The sequence below is a fragment of the Antechinus flavipes genome, chromosome 5 (assembly GCF_016432865.1).
Source record: "Antechinus flavipes isolate AdamAnt ecotype Samford, QLD, Australia chromosome 5, AdamAnt_v2, whole genome shotgun sequence".
Lineage (NCBI taxonomy): Eukaryota > Metazoa > Chordata > Mammalia > Dasyuromorphia > Dasyuridae > Antechinus > Antechinus flavipes.
The window spans coordinates 202,825,888-202,843,160 of record NC_067402.1 but is presented as its reverse complement, the minus strand read 5'-3'; the positions used below and the strand labels follow the sequence as shown (position 1 = coordinate 202,843,160).

Here is a 17,273-nt window from a genome sequence, read left to right as displayed (position 1 = left end):
TAATTGGACCATACTCTGTTAATATATATATACTTGGAGAAAGAATGGCCCCCACACACTCTTTGTGCAAGTCCTGATATGTTGTATAGGAAATGATGATTTTGATGGGTGGAGGCAGGGGAGTTTCCCACATTTTGGGGTATATTCTCAGTTCTGAAACTTTGGAATTACATAGTCTCTGTTATACATGGAATCATAAATGTATATTGCCTACATAGAGATTAGACTATATCCTCTACTGGTCTTTCAAGAGTGGGTTATATTATACTATACTCAAATAATTCCATGCTGTATATTTCTTTCTATATCCTCTTGGTAAATGTTGTAACTGAATGGAATACTGTCTATTTAAAATCATTCTACAACATCAGTTATTTTTCTAAATCAACAAGAATTTCTAAATCAGTGAAATAATCAGAGATCGCGATAAATCTCAAAACCCAATTCTAATGAGCAATCCTTCAAATACTTTACAGGCACAGAAATCTTACCATTTTCCTTTTGTCTTAAGGACATCTAAAATTCCCATAAGATTTTTTTCTCTTTCTTCCTATGGATTTTGTTTAAAGCTCTATAACCTTCACAATTAAATCTCTCTTCTTATACTTTATTCAATATTTTACTTACCTTTTCTGTCTCACATTCCCCAATCCTATCGCGTCTATCCATAGAACTGGTTTTCTTCACTATTGTAAAATTTCATCTTGCAAATTAGCACATTTTCTTGACAAATATCAACTACATTTCAAAACTTTTATTTTTCCTTGACCAAAACTGAAATTTCTTTGAGTTGAAGAAAACATTTTTACTCCAGAAAAAAAAAAAATCTTAGAGGTCAAAGAAAGTTTAAAAGCTGTATAAATAGAGATCAATCTATAATATTCAACAATGGGAGTAAGCCTAGATTCTATCTTGAAGGAGACCTCCATTATCTTAAAAGAGATTGCTCTACCAGAAGAACTTCTGAGGTTCCAAAATTTTCCAGTTTGGAATTCTTAAGAACTTTCAGAGGCAATCCAATTCCTATTAGGTTACTTTCTTCTTCACCTAGGCAATTAAGTTCTGTTAAATCATTTACAGAAGAAAGACAGTGATAAGGTAAAATCGTTTAAAATTAAAATTTGCTCATTCTCAAATGACTTGCTTCATGATTTAAACAAACCCTTTTCATTCCAAGATGGAGAGAAAAGTTAATAATAGGTAGTGATTAAGTACCATCATTTCAAGAATCTGTAGAGACTGGCTTCAGTTTTCAGAACTGAGCATATTCTGTGACTCTCTGGGGTTGAAAGAAAATGATAACTGGGCTATTGGTGTGGAAATTTCAAATTTCTTTTAAAAGTCCCAGGAAGCTGCAACCCCCAAACCCCATCTCTCTGACCTTACAGGTTTCTTTATTTTTGCTGAGGCAACTGGGGTTAAGTGACTTGTCCAAGATTACAGGTAGGAAGTGTTAAATGTCTGAGGTCATATTTGAACTCAGGTCCTCCTGACTTCAGGGCTGATGCTCTATCTACTGTGCCACCTAGCTATCCCTGGTTTTACAGGTTTCTTTACAAATTTAGTCTCTAGTTTCTGCAAATTGGCAAGAATTTCTTCAGTCTTATCTGTCTCCCTCTGATCATTTCCAATATGGCCGGAATTAGGAACCCAAAGATGAGACTATATTATTTTGAATGTTTTTGAAATTTTCTGCAGAAAAAATTCTCAGTTATCATTTCATGATTTTCCCTGAAGTCAAATACGTCTAGTTTCAGAAGGAAACTGAATTCAAACATTTTCACAAAGATGTTAGAAAAAGGCATTAGAAAGACTGGGTCCTTTGGAAGGAGTATTCTTCCAATTATCCCAGAGATAATCCAAAAGGGTGTCTCTAGAAGAAGTACACAAGCTAGAATCAATATCAGGAAAAAGAGTGGACAAAACTAGAATTACCAAAATTGGAAAGATCCTATAGTGATCACTGACAACTCAATGGGAAATTGATTTATATCATGAGACAAAAAACCTTACTAATTGAGATTTGTGCCAGATCATACCCAACCAGAAATACAAAGGTATTTCAAAGAGGAAGGTAGCCAAGACAGTACAGTAATTACAAATGACAATAGAATAGAAGTCTACCCAAGGGAAATAAAGTGAAGGGGCATAATCCTAGTTTTAGCCCAACTATTTAAGTAGAAAGAGGCTTTCCAGTTAAAACACTACAAAAGCCTTACCTGTAGAGTCCTGAATCACAGTTGCCTGCTCCTCAGGATATCAATATAGCTATTGGCCAATTCTTCAGAGCACGTCTGTCTATCTAATAGATAATTCAGGTACAAGAGATAGACAAAAAGACAATAGAGACAAGTACTCAAAATACTAATCTCTGTCTGAAATTTTCTAGATAGGATTACAACTTTACCAGTGATTTGATATTTCCTACTCAGAAATCTCCCTAGGTAAAATCTACCTTGTGTACCCTGGAAAATTTCTGGGCTAGAAAATTCAATCTTGGTCTAACCTAGCAGATCCTTTCAGGGTTATCATGAATTGAGGAAAAAAATGTCTGAAGATCAACTGATTAGGTAATATTGCCAATCATACAAGTTCACCCATCATCAGTTATATATTGGGGGGCAAATTATGAACTGCTCTTATCACGTACCATATGAAAAATTTAAAAGTAGATTCTTTCAAAATGAAGATTTCTGTCATATGAGCTAACTAGTCTCATTTCAGGAACACTATGTATTTCTTGACTTCAAAAACATCTAGATAAAACACAGTTCAAAACATAATTGAAAACTAAAGTGTCTAAGTTCTTCACTGAGTACACAAAAAGATCTTAAAGGAAAGTTAATCTTTTTAAAGTGTTGATGGCAGAATACCTAAACCAGTGACAAGAGAGATTTTTTTTTTTATTTCCCCCTTGCTTAACTCTAAACCAAGAATCTTAATCTCTTCTCTTCAACTTCTGTGCAAGACTTCTGCAAATCATTCCCTTTCCTTAATTAAGGTAATGAATAAATCAAGTTGTGAATGATCCAACCATTCTGGAAAGTAATTTGGAACTATGTCCCTCGAACTATAAATCTGCATACCCTTTGATTCAGCAGTGTTACTACTGGTTCTTTATCCCAAAGAGATTGTAAAAGAGGGAAAAGAACCCACATGTGCAAAAATATTTGTAGCAGCTCTTTTTTTGTAGTGGCAAAGAACTGGAAATTGCCTATCAGCTAGGGAATGACTAAATAAATTATGGTATATGAATATAGTGAAATATTATTATTCTACATGAAATGATCAGCAGGCTGATTTGAGAAAAGCCTGAAAAAATCAACATGAACTGATGCTAAGTGAAGTGGGTAAAACCAGAATATTGTACATAGTAACAGCAAAATTATGTGATGGATCAACTGTATTGAATTTGGCTCTTCTCAACAATCAACAATTCTCAAGGCCATTTCAATAAACTTGGGATGGGAAGTGTTATCTACATCCAGAGAGAGAACTATGGAAACTGAATGTGGCTTGAAATTTAGCATTTTTACTTTTTTGTTGTTTTTGGATAGTTTTCTTTTTTGTAGTTTTTTTTTTTCTTAGATCTGACTTTTCTCGTACCACATGACAAATATGGAAATATGTTTAAAAAGATTGTACAGATTTAATCTATAGCAGATTGCTTGCTATCTTGGGAAGGGAGGAAGGGAAGGAGGAAAAAAATCTGGAACACAAAGTCTTAACAAAAATCAATGTTGAAAATTATCTTTACATATATTTGGAAAATAAAATACTATTGAAATTTAAAAAAAAAGAATAAATCAAGAGAAGACAAACAATTTAAGATTGTGGTTACTTTCCCAAAGGCATTGAGATATTATTTTACTTGACTTGCTTGAGTATCTTTAAAGTACCCAATCCTATCTACATGGTCAAGTCAGAAATGTATCACAGGATGTCTTTTGTAACATCTTAACAGCTAAAACTGATGTTGTGAAATAGGTCTTACTTAGATAGGTCTCCTTAGTTAATATTTGATATTAGAATGAAATGCAACACATATGTTATTCAACAGTTAACAAAAGGAATGATAATCAACTACAGCAGCAAGAGTATATGCATCTAGGAAAAAAAATGAGTTCATTCAGCAGAACTGGATAGACCTGATAAATGTGCTGGGTCTGAAGTCAGAGGATGTGAGTTCAAATATGGTGGCAGATAATTACTAGCTATATGACCCTGGACCAGTCACTTAACCTTAGTTTTCTCAGTTTCCTCAGATATTAGCACCTACCTCCTAGAGTTGTTGTGAGGACCAAATGAGATAATAAGTGTAAAGCACTTTGCAGTGTCTGCTATAAAAATGTTAGTTACTATTATTCTTCAGCAGAACTAAGCTGCCCTGCCAGAGTTCCAATATCCATTATAATCCGCCAACCAAACCTTAAAGCCAAGACAAAGCCCTCCAGAAGTGACATTAACCTTATAAGCACTAAATTCTCTGAGCCAATCAAATCCAGAGGATGCTCTTCATCCCTTCAGAGGAGAAACTAACCCAACTTACTTGGGGAAAGGAGGTTTTATTATTCCCATAACAAACAGCTGTCTCCCTTATATGAGATAGTTTCTTTCACCTCTACTGTTTCACCCTACCCTTAACCCAAGCCACCTGGCTATAAATACCTATGTCATTTTAGCGCCTGAGAGCAAACCCCGAGTATTACTTCCCCAGAGTACAAAACTCTTTTAGTTTTTCCTGAAATAAAAAATTATCCATCCTAGGTATTTCCACAAAATCTCAGTATAAAAGAATAAGTCCTGTATTTCTGCAGTAAGAAATGCAGAATACTTTCCAAACCTAGCTGTTAAGTAAAAGAGGAAGCAAGAACAAATTTTTCTGATTGTTTAAAGCCAAATCAGAATGACAGCTCCTGAATCCAATTTCCATTTATGAGGATAACAAAAACTTCCATCACAAATTCTGTATTTTTAAGATTCAGATTTTGAAGATTTATTGACATATGGTAGATATGGTGAAAACATAATCTTTTAATATCTTTTCATGAGATTTTTGTTACCTCCATACCACAGAAAACCCTGAAATATGCTAATTTATACCTGGACTGATAATATGATATATCCTATGAAAATAATTCCATTTTTCATGTTAATGAAAACCCAAATTTCTTTATTTAAAAATAATAAACCTGCAGTAATAAATGCAGAATCCCTTCCAAACTCAATTGTTAACTAAAAGGGGAAGTGAAAAAAATCTCTCATAGGAAGATAATACAAGTTATAAAAAATACAGCCATTTTTCCATCCAACAAACCCCACAAACCATTTGGAAAATGTGATAATGGTTTAAAACAATAATGCAAAAAGATTTATACATATGTTGAGTCAAAAACTCAGAAAAAACTAAAATAACTACTAGTTAAAACTAGGCTTTATAAGTTCCCAGGTTAAGATACAATTGCCAAATCAAAAGGTCTTCAAAAACTCATCTTGTCTACATATTTCTTCTCCTAGGGATGTTGCAACTAAATGATTCATGAAAGGAAACTACTGTCCTTTTAAAAATCTTATAAAGAGATTGATTCTTAAGACTTCTTTGGTAATGCATATCAATGATCCTTCCCCCCCTTTTAATAAGCATTAGTATCAATGCAATTTAGCTTTAGTCTTGACACTTATTTTCAAAATGAGAATATGTCAGAGGTCTGAGCTATATATATTAAACTAAGTAATAATCTGATTCCTAAACCTCCTTTAAATTGACATAATTCTCTAATGGGATAAACACTGAATAGGTGTTGAAATACTTGAAGCCTCTTAAGTTATCCACAATCTAATCACTTGCAAAGATTTGAAGTTTCTTTTCTTTTGCTATTTTAGTGGATATAAAAATAAAATAACTTTTAGGATCACTGAGGTATAATCATCCTACATATAGGATATATATAAAAGAAATTTCTAAGTCTTCTTAGAAAAAGTTTGTTCATTTTTTTAAGATAGGTCAAAATAAATATAAACTTTTCTTATTTTCCATTCTTTTTCATAATTTTTGGACATCCTTGACTCATTCATTAATGTAAGTGAAAGGGCTTTAAGGACTTGGATTAATTTAATATTTCATCATGTTGAACAAATCAGATTTCACAATTGCTTCTAATCACATGAACACCAATTGGCTTGCTACTAAACAAAGTCCTGTCTTTACTGGGGAAAAGTTTGAAATATAAATATGTTTATATGAAGCAAGATACTAATTTGGTCACCACATAAACCTTTGAATACCAACATTATCTGGCCACTGAAATGTCTTGTTCAGGAAGAGATGAAATGTTACAGAATTAATAATGATATAAAAACCTAATTCACAAAGAAGTTTGGGCAGGGGTGGCATGGGAAGATTAAGTCTATAGATGATATAAGGCAATATGAAATAACGAAACTCAAGAAGTTTTTGAGAAACTGTGACTACAAATATGCATATGAAAAATGCCATTTTCCAGAAAATGGATTTGGATTTCAATGACTCAGCAATATTCCAACCAGCAAACAAATAGCAAGGAACTAGCAAATATTTTGCACATTCATGTCTCTGGTAGACTCTTTTCCATACATAAAATGTATAATGTCTGTTGTCCGCTAGCAAATACTTATGAACATAAGTGAATTTCCAGACTAAAAACAGGGAGACAGCTGTAAGTACCACAAATTCCCCCCAGTGTTTCCATACCAAATGAAGAAAAGTTTTAATTTTTGCAAGGGACAACAGGTGAGGGAAAGAAAAAAATAAAGTAAAAGAAAAAAAGTAGAATAGCTGAGGAAAATTCATGCAGACTTCATGGTTACTCCTATCACCAACAACTATTCCACCATTAAAAATTACAAAAGCAATAAATGCGATTATTAAAAGGATATAAGGCCATGTTAAACCAATAAGTACACTCAAGTTCCTAAAGTTCATGGCATAATTAAAAAGAAAGAACAGCATCTTCTTACATTCTGAAAGCAGTCCTTGGTTGGATGGAAGTTTCTCTTCCTTCTTTTGTAGCTCTATCTTCCAAGCCTCCATTAACTTTTGTGAAATAACATTTCCTGCACAGAACACAGTCCAAACAATATTTGTCTGGCGAAACATGAAGCCACAAAATCCAAGTAGGGCTGAAGTTTTATGATTACCATAAAGGCACATCAAATAAGCAAAAAGAACAAAAAACACAGATCCTGCTTCTGTATAATAGAGAAAATTAAAAAAATAGAGTGTAGGAAAAACTGCCACTGTTAAAGCTGACAAAACTCTCTGGATACCTGAGACAGCCTGAAGGGTAAAAAAAATATATAATTAGTGAAAATGTTGTAAATAATTTTTTAATTTTTATTTCTGAATTAATAGTCAAATATGACATTCATAGAGTAATGAAAAGGCCTCTTTTTTTAAAATGATGTTTTTGAACACTAAAGACATAAAAAACTCATATTTCTGGCATTTAAGGCTATTCTTAACCTACCTTCCCACCCCACCTTTCCAGCCTTTCAAATGAACCCTAGAACATAGATATACTAATTTACTTGTTCTTCATAAAAAGTCATTTTTTCCATGCCTTTGGAATAAACTTTTGTCTCCTTAACATAGCAATGTACTCCCTGCTGAACTCAGGTAAAATGCTTTCTTTTACATGAGATCTTTCTTGATTACAAAAAATGCTAATATTAACTTCCACCCCAACAAAACCTTGCATTTATTTTGTATATTTATAGATATTTATATGTTTTACTCAGTTGAAAATAAACTCCTTTAAAGAAACAGACTCTTTCATGTTTATTTTTGCATCCTCAGAACCTATGTCTGATTTTAGAATTCAATGTAAAGAAAAAATAACAAACCAGTTTTATAATCGCCTTCTTGGTAATCAATGTAAAGAAAAAATAATAAACTTCAGTTTTATAATTATTTGCTTGGTAGCCACACAAAAAAAGGTTACAAAGACAAGTGTAATATTTTAAGTATAGAGATGTTTTATGTTTTTCTTACTAAGAACTCTTTGTTTTGAAGTCTTAGTATGAAAAGGAGTTAAGATTATCACAATTACTTAAAAGCTTATTTGAGTTCTTATGGCTATTACAGTTTTTTAATAATGAACTCATATTACTATTATGCTCCAAGAAACATAATTCATAAACTAAATTATATTGGAGATTTCTACAGTTGGATTATAGTGTATATATGTATGTGTATACATATGTACGTACATACACATGGGAAAAAGAAACAGAGAAAGTATATAGCTATGTGTATGCTCATTTATGAAAAATCTGTCATGTACCTTTATATATCATGATAATCCTTGAAGAGAATTTTAAAAATTCCTTGGGCAAAAATGTGTATTTAAAATGTTAATATACATGTATAACCAGGGGGGAAAAAGTAAACAAAAGAAAAAAAATTCCTTGGGCTCTAAGAATGGATATGCTTAAGCATTTATAGTGACAGGCAAATTACTTGGGACCAACCAACAGTTTGAGTACAGTTCCATTTTATGACAGAAATGGTCATGGGTGTATGCTAGATGTATACTAGAGTAGTTGAGATAAAATTGAACTGAACTGGTTTGTTTCTATATTTTCTTCAGATGAGTGATATATTCCATGTCATACACATTCATTTGACTTCTCTTTTGTTATGTTTTAATTTTTATCATTTTAAAAAATGGTTATTACTCCAAGATCATGTAAAATTTGTAGCTGTTAAGTAGCATATTTCAGTGGTTATTAGAGATAGAACACTGGCTACTGGTTTGGGGAAGTCAAGTATTTTAAGGCTATTTCAAGCTTATAATTCAAAAAGGTTAATCACACTGATGTGTACAGTACAAACAAAAAATGAAAAACAAATAAGCAAAATGACAAACTATTACTGCAAAATACTCTTAACACTTAGAAGGTGGCTAAGTGGTGAAGTGATTGATCAAAGTGTCAGGCCTACAGTCAGGAGGACATAAGTTCAGATCTGGCCTCAGACACTTACTAGCTGTGTGACCCTGGGCAAGTCACTTAACCCTGCTGCATCAGTTTCCTCATCTGTAAAACGAGTTGGAGAAGAAAATGGAAAATCACTCCAGTATCTTTGGCAAGAAGACCCCAAAAGAGGTCATGAAGAGTTGGACACAACTGAAATGAATGAACAACAATCCTTGGAAACAAAAGATCTTCAGATGAATATAATTGCTCTCCATAGTTTTGAGTTATCCACAGAATGTCATATAGGCTTCTTTAAGCTGGAAGAACAACAAGATCAGTAAAAAAACAAACCAAAAAACCCTGCTAAATAATGTTATGAAGAAAAAAGGATACATTTAATGGCAAGATAATACAAAGTTTGAAACATCATAGATGAAAAAATGGTTTTTTTGGCTGATCAAAGTCACTTTATAAATAAAGGCTCGACTAAAACAGTCTCAGTCATGAGAAGTCCAATGAGTCTAAAAGATGCAGGAATCTTTTTAAGATCATAAAACATCTACTAAAAACAACTTGGAGTATTTCATACTTCTAATCAACCTGGAAGTGTTGTTCCCACTGAGGAAATGGTGAACCTTTAAAAAATACTGATACAGTGAGAAACAGAATTATCCCACATTACAAAGACTCCTTCCTAGATATAAAAATATCAGAACATGACTTTGTAGCATAAAGGTAAACAAATAAAAAAATACCTATGATACCAATTTTTAAGAAATCAAGAATAAAACTGCAGTTTACTTAAAATCAAAAGTAAAAGTGAAAAAAATTCAATAATCATATACTGGAAGAAATATCCAAATGAAAACCCCTTGGAATGTCATAGGCAAAATCCAAAGCTTCCAGGTTAAAAAACAACAACAAAAACCAGAACTTTGACTCAAGTACCAAGAATCCATAGTCAGGATTATAAAAGACCTGAATAAAACTTTTCAGAGTTGGATAAATCAAATCTAAAGTTAAACAACAAAGAAGTTTGGGACATGAACAGAACTTTAGAAAAATACAAAATGACAGATACCTGGAGGCTACTAAACGGAAACAAAAAGAAATACACATATTGCTCAACTATAAATGCAGGTTTACAAAAAAACTGACCATTTATTTATTAGAATTTAAAGACCTCATATAAAATAAATATATTTTTATTTATATATAATATATATATTATATACATAATATAATATATATTAATATATATACAAAATTGCCAGATTAAAAGAAATAGATTATTACATATATATTATATTCATACATATGTAATACATATTTAAATATATGAAAAAAAACTGAATAATCTAAAAACGAACCTACAAGTAAAATACATTCTAATACCAGGTGGATTTATAAGTTAATTATATCAACCATCAAAAGAATAATTAATTACAATATTACACAAACTTTGCAAAAACAAGAAAAAGGATCTTTTCAATTATTTTCTATAATACAAATAGGGACCTGATCCTAAAAGAATAAGGAACAAAGATTAACATTTTAAGGGAAACAGTGGGGAGAAAAAAATCTCTGCAGAAACTTTATCTGATAAAAAATTTCATATAAAATCAGTAAGTTAATAAGCATTTATACTACCTACTAATGCCAATCACTGTGCTAAGCACTTTTTGGCAAAGAGCTTATTTGATACTCACAATTCTTGGAGGTAAGTATTATTATAAACTTCATTTTACAGTTAAGAAAACTGAGGCAAAAAAAGAGATTTAAGTGATTATCCCAGGGTCATAAAGCTACTAAATGTCTGAGGCCATATCTGAACTCAAGTCTTCTTGGTTCTAGGCCCAATACTCTATTCATTGTGCCACCAGATGTTTAAAAATAAAGAGAAGCAAAACAAAGAAATAAAACGATAGGCCAATATTTCTAATGAACATTAAAGTCAAAATATTAAATAAAATATTAACAAATAGGTTACAACAGCCTATTGGGAACACTGTACACTAGAACCAGGCTGAACTTATATCTTAAAAAAAGGGGGGATGGGAGGGAGCTGATAAATATAATAAAGCATGTTAATCACATAAGCAATCAAAACCACAATAGAAAACTGAAAAGACTTTTGACAAATCCCAAACCCATCTTTATTAGACACTAGCAAGAATAGGAATAAATGGATTTTCTTTAAGAGTATCTAAACCCAAAGCTGTAAATGAAAAATAGTTAAGAGATTTTTCCAATAAGATCAATGGTAAAACAAAGATGCCCACTATAATTACACCTATTTAACAGTGCTAGAAATCCTACCTTCAATAATAAGTTTAAAAAAAAAAAAAAAGAAATGAGGCAATAAGCTTAAGTGAAGAAGACACAGAAGTATTACTTTTTTGCAGATGAGGTTCATTTATTGAGAAAATACTGAAGAATCAACAAAAAGTGAAATTAAAAATTTAATTCAACAAAGTTGCATAGTGTGACATAAATTCCCATATTAATTATATTGGTACCCAGGAATGACAACTATAAAGAGAATTTCCATTCAAAATTACTACAGAAAATTAAAAATATTTGGAAATATACTAGATACATATAGAAACATATAGAAACCATGAATCTAATTAAACAACTACTCTTAACAGAAATCAAGAATAGATCTATTCAGACTGAAGAGAACCAGTATGTCTATTATATAAATATTATAAAGAAAATAAATCAGAATTTCTGTACACCAAAGATAAAATAGGCAACCAACTTCCTGTCAAATGAAAGACTTGAAATACAGAAGACATACATTTTTGGGTATGACCTATATAGAAATTTATTTTGCTGCCCCATGTATACTGTTATGAACATTTTATTTTTTTAATAGTTGAATCTGAGGTGGAAGGAAGTTCCCTCTGAGATGAACTCCAATGTACAGTTTATGTAACTTGCATATCTACACGTTCTCTCCCAACTGAATGTAAACTCTAAAAGTAGGGAATGCCTTTTGACCCCTTTTTTAAAAATCCCCAATACTCAGAACAATGAAGTAAGAATCTAAATACTTATCAGTAATGATTTTCTTAATATATTTAAGTATTTTGCTTTAACCCAGTTAGTTTGCATAACACTAAAGTACTAATGTTATCTTTATATAGTTATTAATCTCCTTTACAAAAAACAAAATCTCTGGACCCTTTCATACTTGGAAAGCTTACAAAGTTTGGACATATGTAATGACAGATATGTCGATCACTTTTAGCCATTAATTTATGAGACAATATATATTGGAATTTTCCCACAGGATTTGGCTGAAAAAACTGCATACAATCAAAATTGATATTTTGGGTTTCACTTTTGTAACTTCTTTTGGACTTGAAAACAGTCTTACTTTTGCTAATAACTATTGCTTTTTTTACATTTAATTTTAAAAATCAATAAAGATCCTTGAATTATACAACTATAAATTTAATAATATAAAGTACTGAACACATCTGCTTTGTTTTTTAAAGAAATATAATGCCATATACTAAGTGGTAAAGAAACATTCCATACAGTTTTATTGAGAAGTACTTAACAAAAATGTGTGTATTTATGTATTTATTCTAATGAATTAATCAGAGAACCTACCTTGTTTTTCTGCTGTAACTTGCAAAAAAGTAAATAGAGTAAATAGAAGTTGCCAATACTGAAGAACAGATTAACAAATCTGAGCATTCCTATGGAGCAGACCACATGTTGAGACCATCCAATAATCCAACTGGCAGGTTTTACAATTCCAATAGAAACCAAGTATAAACCGGGTAGTGTAGTGATCATGGGATCCCACTTGAAAACGAAAGGATGGGGAAAAAGATAATGCATAATGCTACAAAATAACGGTATGAATAATGAAAGACAGGAATAATTTACATTTGACTTAACTTCAATATTTTATCATGTAATTGTAGGAAAGAGTTTATTAAGCCTCATACCTGGTTTCTAATTATGTTTCTGCAACTAACTAGCTGCGCAATTTTGTACTTTTCCAAAAATGTTGCCTAAATTGCAAAATGAAAAAAAAAAAAAAAAAAAAGAATAATCTACTCTTTTTTCATTTCAAAGACTTGTGAACCTATGTATGCTATGCTATTAATCTACATAAAAGTTTCCTAGGAGATTCAAAATTTCTTCCTTAAATAGATATATGGGGAGAGGTTACAACTATTTGGCAAATACTTAAAAATTATTGGTTTTATTGATGTATTTTCAAAAGCCAGGCATCTTTATTTTTTGTTAGTTTTGCAAAACCTTTAACTATGAACTTTATGTTTCTAATTAAGTAAAATAACAATAATCCACTACTATTTAGCATTCGACTTTTATACATGTTGAAAATACTGCAAAATACTGTGGAAATTGCCAGACAATAAAAATAAAGCATTATACTAAAAACAGAAACAAAAAATTACTAGTATCCACTTAATGGACACCATTTTCATTGAGTTTTCTAGGTGAGACAAATTACTACAAAGCTTTGGTGTCTGCCTCGCATGTCATATGGATAGTGAGAGTAGGTGGTTGGATAAGTGAGTATTAAGCAAGCATTTTAGTAACCCACACGCAGCGGTTGGGTCAGATAATTAGGAAATAACTAGTTACCTCCGTTATTTATATTAACGGGTTACTACTTCCGCTTTTACCTTAAATGAACCTAGAGAAGCCTCCGAAATAAGATTTTGCTGAAGGATCATTATTTCTGGAAAAGAGAGTCTGAAATAGATTCTCCTTTAAAACTGGAGAATGAAGATTAAGCCCCAGACCCTGAAGGTCCCTGTGGGGCCATTAAAGATCAGTGCAAAGGCAACAAGACTTTTATGGAAATGTTTTGCATAACTTCAGATGTGCTTTCTTTCTCAATAAGGGAATGGGGAAAGAGAAGAGAGAGAATCTGGAATTAAACGTTTGAAAAACAAATGTTAAAAATTGTTTTACATGTAACTGGGGGAAAATAAAATAGTTTAAAAAAAAAAAAAAAGACTAGTGCAAAGGGCCGGGCGGAGGATCCTCACCTGGAAGGAGCCCCAACAGAAGCGCTGGGCCTGTGGTAAATGGAAAATCTCGTCCATGTAGGGCTCCCGCAGCGCCCGGTTTATGATGGAGAAAAGCAAGCAAGAGACTAGCAAAGTGCAGCTCAGGGCTGCAGACAAATAGTAAGCTTCAAGCTTTTCCATCTTTAACCAAACGTTCCACCACCTCCAAGCCAATTTCAATGTTCAGTGCCCAAAGTCCCGGTTTTAAGTGCATGGACAAACCGGAAACCCGAGGTCAGCACGCGCAGAGGGGTCGGGAAGCTAACAAGACGGAGAGCAGTAGCTATACATTATGGAGAAAAAGAGCGGAACGCGGAGTGGCACTGAGGAGCTGTTTCCGGGGGAAGCATTTGAATGAAGGACCAGCCAACAATTCTGGCCTACGAGAGATGCTCTAATAGCTGGGCGGGACTGGTGCTGGGTGAGCGGACTCGGAATTGGCGGCCCTAGGGAGAGAAAAAAGCGAGCGGTTCTTCCGGACTCCTCTGGAAACGCGCTGTGCGTGAGCGTCGCCGCTCGTCTTTTACCTCTCCGGGCTGTCTGAGCAGTCACGCCCTCAGTTTAACCTACTCCCTTCCTTTCATCCTGGGCTATAAACCCATTTCCTGTTGTTACACAGCGAAGAGATTGACCGTGTTGTGCAAGTTTCTTAAACCGTACAGAATCCTCTTCCTCCCCTTCTCTCTCACACAGTAGTGTTTAAATATTTGCCCAGTAAGTCAGGATAAGCACAAAAGCAATCCGCTGGAGAAAGATCAAGGGGATGGTCTTGAAAAAGAAGAGCACCTCATTAGTAGAGCCTGGAGAAAAAGGGAGAGGGCATAGAGAACGAGGAGGTAATAGCCTTAGTATTCTCTTGCAACCACACCCCTCGCGCCTTTCCCTTCATTTACATATAGCTTGATTAACTTTAAGAGGCTAATCTAAAATATGCACAGTGCAAGTTAATAATAATGGCTTTTTTATTTTTTCAAAATACACGCAAAGATAATTTTAAACACACTTTTTTTCCTTTCTTTTTTTTTCCCCTTATAATTATAATTTTGTATTGACAGAATCCATGCCAGGGTAATTTTTTTACAACATTATCCCTTGCACTCACTTCTGTTCCGATTTTTCCCCTCTCTCCCTCCACCCCCTCCCCTAGATGGCAAGCAGTCCTATATATGTTAGATATGTTGCAGTATATCCTAGATACAATATATGTTTGCAGAACCGAACAGTTCTCTTGTTGCACAGGAAGAATTGGATTCAGAAGGTATAAATAACCCGAGAAGAAAAACAAAAATTCAAACAGTTTATATTCATTTCCCAGTGTTCTTTCTTTGGGTGTAGCTGCTTCTGTCCATCCTTGATCAATTGAAACTGAATTGGATCTTCTCTTTGTTGAAGAGATCCACTTCCATCAGAATACATCCTCATACAGTATCCTTGTTGAGGTATATAATGATCTCCAGGTTCTGCTCATTTCACTCAGCATCAATACATATAAGTCTCTCCAGTCCTCTCTGTATTCATCCTGCTGGTCATTTCTTACAGAACAATAATATTCCATAACATTCATATACCACAATTTACCCAGCCATTCTCCAATGGATGGGCATCCATTCATTTTCCAGCTTCTAGCCACTACAAACAGGGCTGCTACAAACATTTTGTCACATACAGGACCCTTTCCCTTCGTTAGTATCTCTTTGGAGTATAAGCCCAGTAGTAGCACTGCTAGAACAAAGGGTATGCACATAAACATACACTCTTGAAAAACCCTGTGTGCCAAATTTTCTCCCTCCCTTCACACTCTCTGCTAAACAGCAAGTAATCCAATATGTTAAACATATGGAATTTTTAAAAACATATTTCCACATTTATCATGCTGTGCAATAAAAATCAGATCAAAAAGGGGGAAAAAATGAGAATGGGGGAAAAAAAGCAAAATAACAAAAAGAGGTGAAAATATGTTGTGAATCACATTCAGTCTTCATAGTTCTCTCCCTAGTTGCAGATAGCACTTTCCATCACAAATTTATTAGGTTTGCTTTGAATCTTCTCATTGTTGAAAAGAGCCAAGTCCATCACAGTTGATCATCACATAATCTTGTGAACATTGCAAGTTAAAAGAAAAAACTGACAGTATTATCTGATGGAAAATTGAAATTCAAAAATACTGAAAGGCTTAATTCCATAATTATTAGCCAAACACCTAGAAAAATTATAATAAAATAACAAGGATGTAACAAAGCAATTTTATTTTATTTACCTTTGAACAATTTGGCAATTTATAAGAATAAGAGTAATTCAAGAAAATATAAAGTAGTACAATTTATAGCAAGAACTAAATAAATGGATTTTCCATTCAAAACAAAACAAAACATAGCAACAATAAAACTTCATTCATTCTTATCCTCTTAAGTTTTTGTCCTGTGTCTTTCTTCCCTTTCATAGTCAAACACTTAGGAAAAACTGGCTTTTGATCATATCACTGTGATGACCGCATATTTAAAATCAGCCGGAGTCTGGAATTCAGGTTAAAGGAAAAATCTTCAATCTTTATTGAAGTGAAGAGGTGAAAAAGGATTGTGATAGCAATATGGGTAGCTGCGACAGGAAGCCAGCTAGCAGAGGGGCATTGGAGATGAAGGGCCATCACGATAGTAATGTGAGCAGCTGTGTCAAGACACCAGCCAGCAGTCTCTCTTTTCACTTCCCTTTCCATTCCCCTGCCTCCCCCCACCAAAAACGGTCATTTCCTATACAACACATCAGGACTTGCACAGAGAGTGGGCGGGGCCATTCTTTCTCCAAGCATATATATTAACAGAGTATGGTCCAATTACTTTTTAGCCTCATGTGCTTGGGACCTCAATGCATCAACTCGAGCCTCAGCCCATTACACATCACTCAATAGAAATTGCTTTCTTCAAGTTTACCAATGTTCTTTTGTTTTTAAAGTTTTTAAATTAATCCTTTGTTTTTACATTGTTGAGATTTCCCCCAGTATTCCTTAAACAAAGAATTACCATCTCATGTTTTAAATATTGCCTGAATTTTCCCCTACATTCCTTTAATAAAGAATTACCAGCCTTGAAGTCAGGAGGACCTGAGTTCAAATCTGGCCTCAGACACTTAACACTTCCTAGCTGTGGGACCCTGGGCAAGTCACTTAACCCCAATTGCCTCAGCAAAAAAAAAAAAAATGTTATATACCAAAAAATAAATCTCTGTAGTAAGTTTCTCTCATAAGTCTCATTTCTA

General features: G+C 33.2%; 1 protein-coding gene across 2 annotated transcripts; it reads right to left on the bottom strand.

Annotated features, from left to right (window-relative positions):
* Positions 1-4,964: 4,964 nt before the first annotated feature.
* Positions 4,965-16,177, bottom strand: ALG10 (ALG10 alpha-1,2-glucosyltransferase). 2 transcript variants are annotated; one of them, XM_052001216.1, is made up of 4 exons: positions 14,001-16,177; positions 12,580-12,777; positions 9,023-9,075; positions 7,220-7,315 (listed from the first exon to the last, which is right to left on the bottom strand). In XM_052001216.1, the coding sequence occupies exons 1-3, from the start codon at positions 14,160-14,162 to the stop codon at positions 9,049-9,051; spliced, it is 387 nt and encodes a 128-aa protein (XP_051857176.1). In that variant the 5' UTR covers positions 14,163-16,177; the 3' UTR covers positions 7,220-7,315; positions 9,023-9,048. The 2 variants fall into 2 exon arrangements, with proteins under 2 accessions (XP_051857175.1, XP_051857176.1); XM_052001215.1 differs by lacking the exon at positions 9,023-9,075 and having other exon boundaries at positions 4,965-7,315; positions 14,001-16,118.
* Positions 16,178-17,273: the final 1,096 nt, after the last annotated feature.